The sequence below is a fragment of the Zerene cesonia genome, chromosome 10 (genome assembly GCF_012273895.1).
Source record: "Zerene cesonia ecotype Mississippi chromosome 10, Zerene_cesonia_1.1, whole genome shotgun sequence".
NCBI lineage: Eukaryota > Metazoa > Arthropoda > Insecta > Lepidoptera > Pieridae > Zerene > Zerene cesonia.
Genome location: NC_052111.1, coordinates 8,934,333 through 8,938,412, shown reverse-complemented (window position 1 = coordinate 8,938,412; position 4,080 = coordinate 8,934,333). Strand labels below are relative to the sequence as shown.

At 41.7% G+C, this 4,080-nt stretch overlaps 1 protein-coding gene across 2 annotated transcripts in view; it reads left to right on the top strand.

Annotated features, from left to right (window-relative positions):
* Positions 1–4,080, top strand: part of LOC119829624 (peroxidase) — a 21,428-nt gene that overhangs the window by 14,433 nt on the left and 2,915 nt on the right. For both annotated transcript variants that reach the window (XM_038352233.1, XM_038352232.1), the window contains exons 5-11: positions 339–553; positions 1,588–1,755; positions 2,216–2,374; positions 2,536–2,754; positions 3,037–3,234; positions 3,347–3,483; positions 3,921–4,044. In XM_038352233.1, coding sequence (XP_038208161.1) covers positions 339–553; positions 1,588–1,755; positions 2,216–2,374; positions 2,536–2,754; positions 3,037–3,234; positions 3,347–3,483; positions 3,921–4,044 — 1,220 coding nt within the window. The remainder of the gene's footprint in view (positions 1–338; positions 554–1,587; positions 1,756–2,215; positions 2,375–2,535; positions 2,755–3,036; positions 3,235–3,346; positions 3,484–3,920; positions 4,045–4,080) is intronic.

Here is a 4,080-nt window from a genome sequence, read left to right as displayed (position 1 = left end):
AGTAATAAATGTTATTTGCAGTTAACAATTTTCTTTTTTCTTTATTACAATATTTATGGCAAGACTAGGTATAACTACGTGAAAATATGGTGGAAAAAATTTTGTATTTCGAGATTCATGTATTTACAATGAGAGAGAGATCTTAACCTATTATAAATTTTATACCCGAATAAATCACCATCGGAATGCCAAATTAATGTTTGATGATTGATCTAATTTTATAGTATATTTTTTGAAGTATGAGCTCAAGAAAAGACCCTAAACATACGTACCCATTGTTATGTTATACTAGGAGTGAATTTTACAGAAGTACTTAAAAATTTTGGTTATTATTTCAGAACAGAAGCTCCCACATATGACGGCAGCGTGGGGATAGGGCCAGACATCAACGGATCTTTCCCAGAGCCTCCATACTGCAAGCCGCAGACAAGTCCATGCGTGATGTCCAAATATAGGAGTCAGGATGGGACCTGCAACAACTTGCGGAATCCCTTACGCTGGGGAGTGTCCAACACGCCCTTTAGAAGGGTGCTCCCGGCCGACTACGGTGATGGTATGTGTTTTTAGATGTTACTAGGTGCGCCCTGCGGTTTTACCCGCCTAAGTCTGGATCCCGCCGGAATAACGGGATGAGAAGTTACCTATGTGTTATTTTGGTTGTCCAGCTATGTACCAACTTCATTGCAATCGGTTCATTAGTTTTTGCGTAAAATAGTTACAAACACACACAACATCCTTACAAACTTTCGCATATATAATATTAGTAGGATTATAATATGAGTAGAATATAAACACACACACGACGGAAAGCGACTTTGTTTTATGCTATGTAGTGATAATTGAATATGTAAAGACTGCAATTAATTATGTGTTTATATACATAGCACTAACACAACTGTATGAATGCCGATCGTGGTAAAATCTTTAGTAAATAGATTTAATCCCCATTGACGTAACATTTTACCAAAAGATATTGCTTACCTGGAGATACCTGAATATTAATAATTGATTTTGTGATTGGTTGATGAACCGATTCATAAATTTTCACTGCATCATTGGCATTTAAAATCTTTGCACGATATGCGTCATTCAGTGATATAATTAGACCTTAACATATCACTTTTCAATTTCTATACGCCTGGCAAAATATTGTAGATAAAGTTCCGGAGAGATTATCGTTTTAGCAAATTTTATTCACACCGTTATTGACAATTTTGTAATATTTCGTTGGTAGCATTGTTAGGCGGTAAAACATATCGACTATTTCTGATGAAAAATCAAACACGAAATATTGTTAAGTTACTTTAATTTCTGGGTGAAATACGTAATAAACCTTTTTTGGTTTATAGGTTCTGCAGAATTATTCTTAAAACCTTTTCTGAATTGATACCTGCATTGTCTACTTCTTAGCAATACTTTCTAGAATATATATCAGACTTTTTAGACAACTTAACTCGTCTGGGATAAAAGTCTAGCGTTTAAGATCGAAACCATACTTTTTGAGCCTCATGTCCCAATTAGTGAAAACACTATCGTTATGTTAAACAGCAACCCGTTACGAATTGTACGATAAATTATATATTTTAGGTATAAGTTCGCCCCGTACTGGCAAGTACGGACCGCTGCCCAGTGCTCGCGACGTGAGTGTCACAGTGCATAGGCCGAGCTATGCGCACGATTCCGCCTTCACGGTGATGCTGGCCGTGTGGGGGCAGTTCATTGATCATGATATCACCGCTACTGCTCTTAGCAAGGGTGAGTTTTTTAATTGCTATATATGCTAGAGCGGGCTACCGAGTTTGGTGGTTTGCCTGATGGAAAGTGGTCACGAACATGGACTAGGAAGAATGAGGAGGGGGAATCGGGTCTCCCAGGAGTAGAAGTTATAGCCAAAGCTGAAAATGTCTTCGGTTTATCGTTGTGGATACCTTTTAAAATCATTTTTTGCAATATCCTACTCCCTATGTTGATGAAATAAAATTTGGTGCCAAATCCCTTTTTTGTAATTTTATTTCATCTAAGGTTGTTTTCACAATTAACATGAAGCTTATTGTGCTTATTCATAAAAAAAGATATTATTACCCTCAATTGCGAAATACGCATTTTTATCATAATATGTATAATGTGTGTAAATTAATAGACTCCAATTTCACGACGCGGCTCTTGTATCAGAATATTAATGTTTTTTAAATAAATGAACATCATGAAATTCCAGGCGCCAACAGTTCCTCCCTTCAGTGCTGCAAGGCCAGTCAGCCACAACACCCAGAATGTTTCCCGGTGGAGCTGGACAAAGAGGATCCTTTCTATCAGGACTATAACATCACTTGCATGGAGTTCGTGAGATCTGCGCCGGCGCCTACTTGCCACTTTGGTATATATGTTGGTTTTAATGTCCCGGGCTGTCGCTTGGTAACATATCTGCCACGCATTAAAACTTTTTCTTTTTTGGCAACAAAGAATTTAACTAGAATGAAAACATATAGAAAAAGTGTTTTCCAAAACAGCATTACTGAATAATTTTATCGATTCCAGGTGCCCGCGAACAGCTGAACCAAGCGACCGCGTTCCTCGACGCCTCGGCTGTATACAGTTCCGCGGCGCACAAGACGCTGCGCCTGCGCACGCGTGCGGGCGGCGCGCTACGCATGCTGCGGGCGCGCGCCGGCGACCTGCTGCCGCCCTCCACCGACCCGCGGGACGGCTGCAACACGGTAGAGATGAACGCCAAGGGGAGATACTGCTTTGAGTCGGGTGAGACTGGAGAGTTTATAGTGAAGCTATCGTGGAAAATTTTTATGAGTCCAATCAGACTTTCTGTTCTCTTTGATTGTACAGGAGGATTACAGATAATTTGTTTTGTATTGGTTCGTATTAAACTTGAAAATTACACATTTGGTAAAATATACAAACATTAAAACAGGCAAAAATATTGAGTAAATTTTAACATAATCATAACCAGTTTCCCAAATAAGTTCAAAACACTTGATAACATAATGTGACTTCGACTAACACCATCATCCATTTATTCCTCAGGTGACGACAGAGCGAACGAGAACCTGCACCTCACCACGATGCACCTGATCTGGGCGCGCCAGCACAACCGCGTCGCCGCGCACCTGCAGCGCCTCAACCCGCACTGGGAAGACGAGACAGTGTTCCAGGAGACGAGGAGACTGCTGGCTGCCCAGATGCAGCACATCACATATGCAGAGTTCCTGCCCGCTATACTGGGTGAGACTGTGACTTCCAGAGATATGTCATGACATATAAAAAAAAATCGTAATAGTATTCCACAGACCAGGAAACGTGTTGTTAATATGATCTTGAAATATATTCGTTCCAGGTGTGGATGTGATGTGGGCGTTGAACCTGACGCTGCACAGCGACGGCTACTCCAGCGCGTACGACCCAACTATTGATCCCTCCATCGCGAACCACTTTTCTGCAGCTGCTTTTAGATTTGCACACACGTTACTACCGGTAATATTTCGAATTGGAAGAAAACATTTGTGTTTTAATTCAATTTCCCTGTCTTACTACACCAACTATGCACCTTGATTTGACACCTATGATTCAGACATAATTCTAAGTTGTAGTCATTCGTACCTTGAAATCTGACTAACCACATGGATACCCACATTGATAAATGATGCAGCAATACGCACATGTTTCTGTAAACCGATGTCAAGCGCCTAATAAAGGAAAGGAATGGGAAGGGTAAGCAAAAGGATATGGGCCTCCGGCTCAGTCAAAGTCCCCACCCCAGCTCCTCAATGAAGTTTACCAACTTATGAGGGCTGCTGAAAGTTTCAGGGAGGGACCCAGGAAAAATGAACTGAAACAATAAATATACCTCTTTATACAATACTACACACATACTAGCCGATCCACATATCAATAGAACTGTCCATTCGCAGGGCCTGATCCAGCACGTGGACTTGCAGACGGGCACAGTGAGCTACACGCAGCTGCACGAGATGCTGTTCAACCCGTTCGCGTTGTACGCGCGGGACGCGGGCCGCGGCGCCGTGCGCTCCGCCATGCGCACCCCCGTGCACAGCGTGCACCCGCACGTCA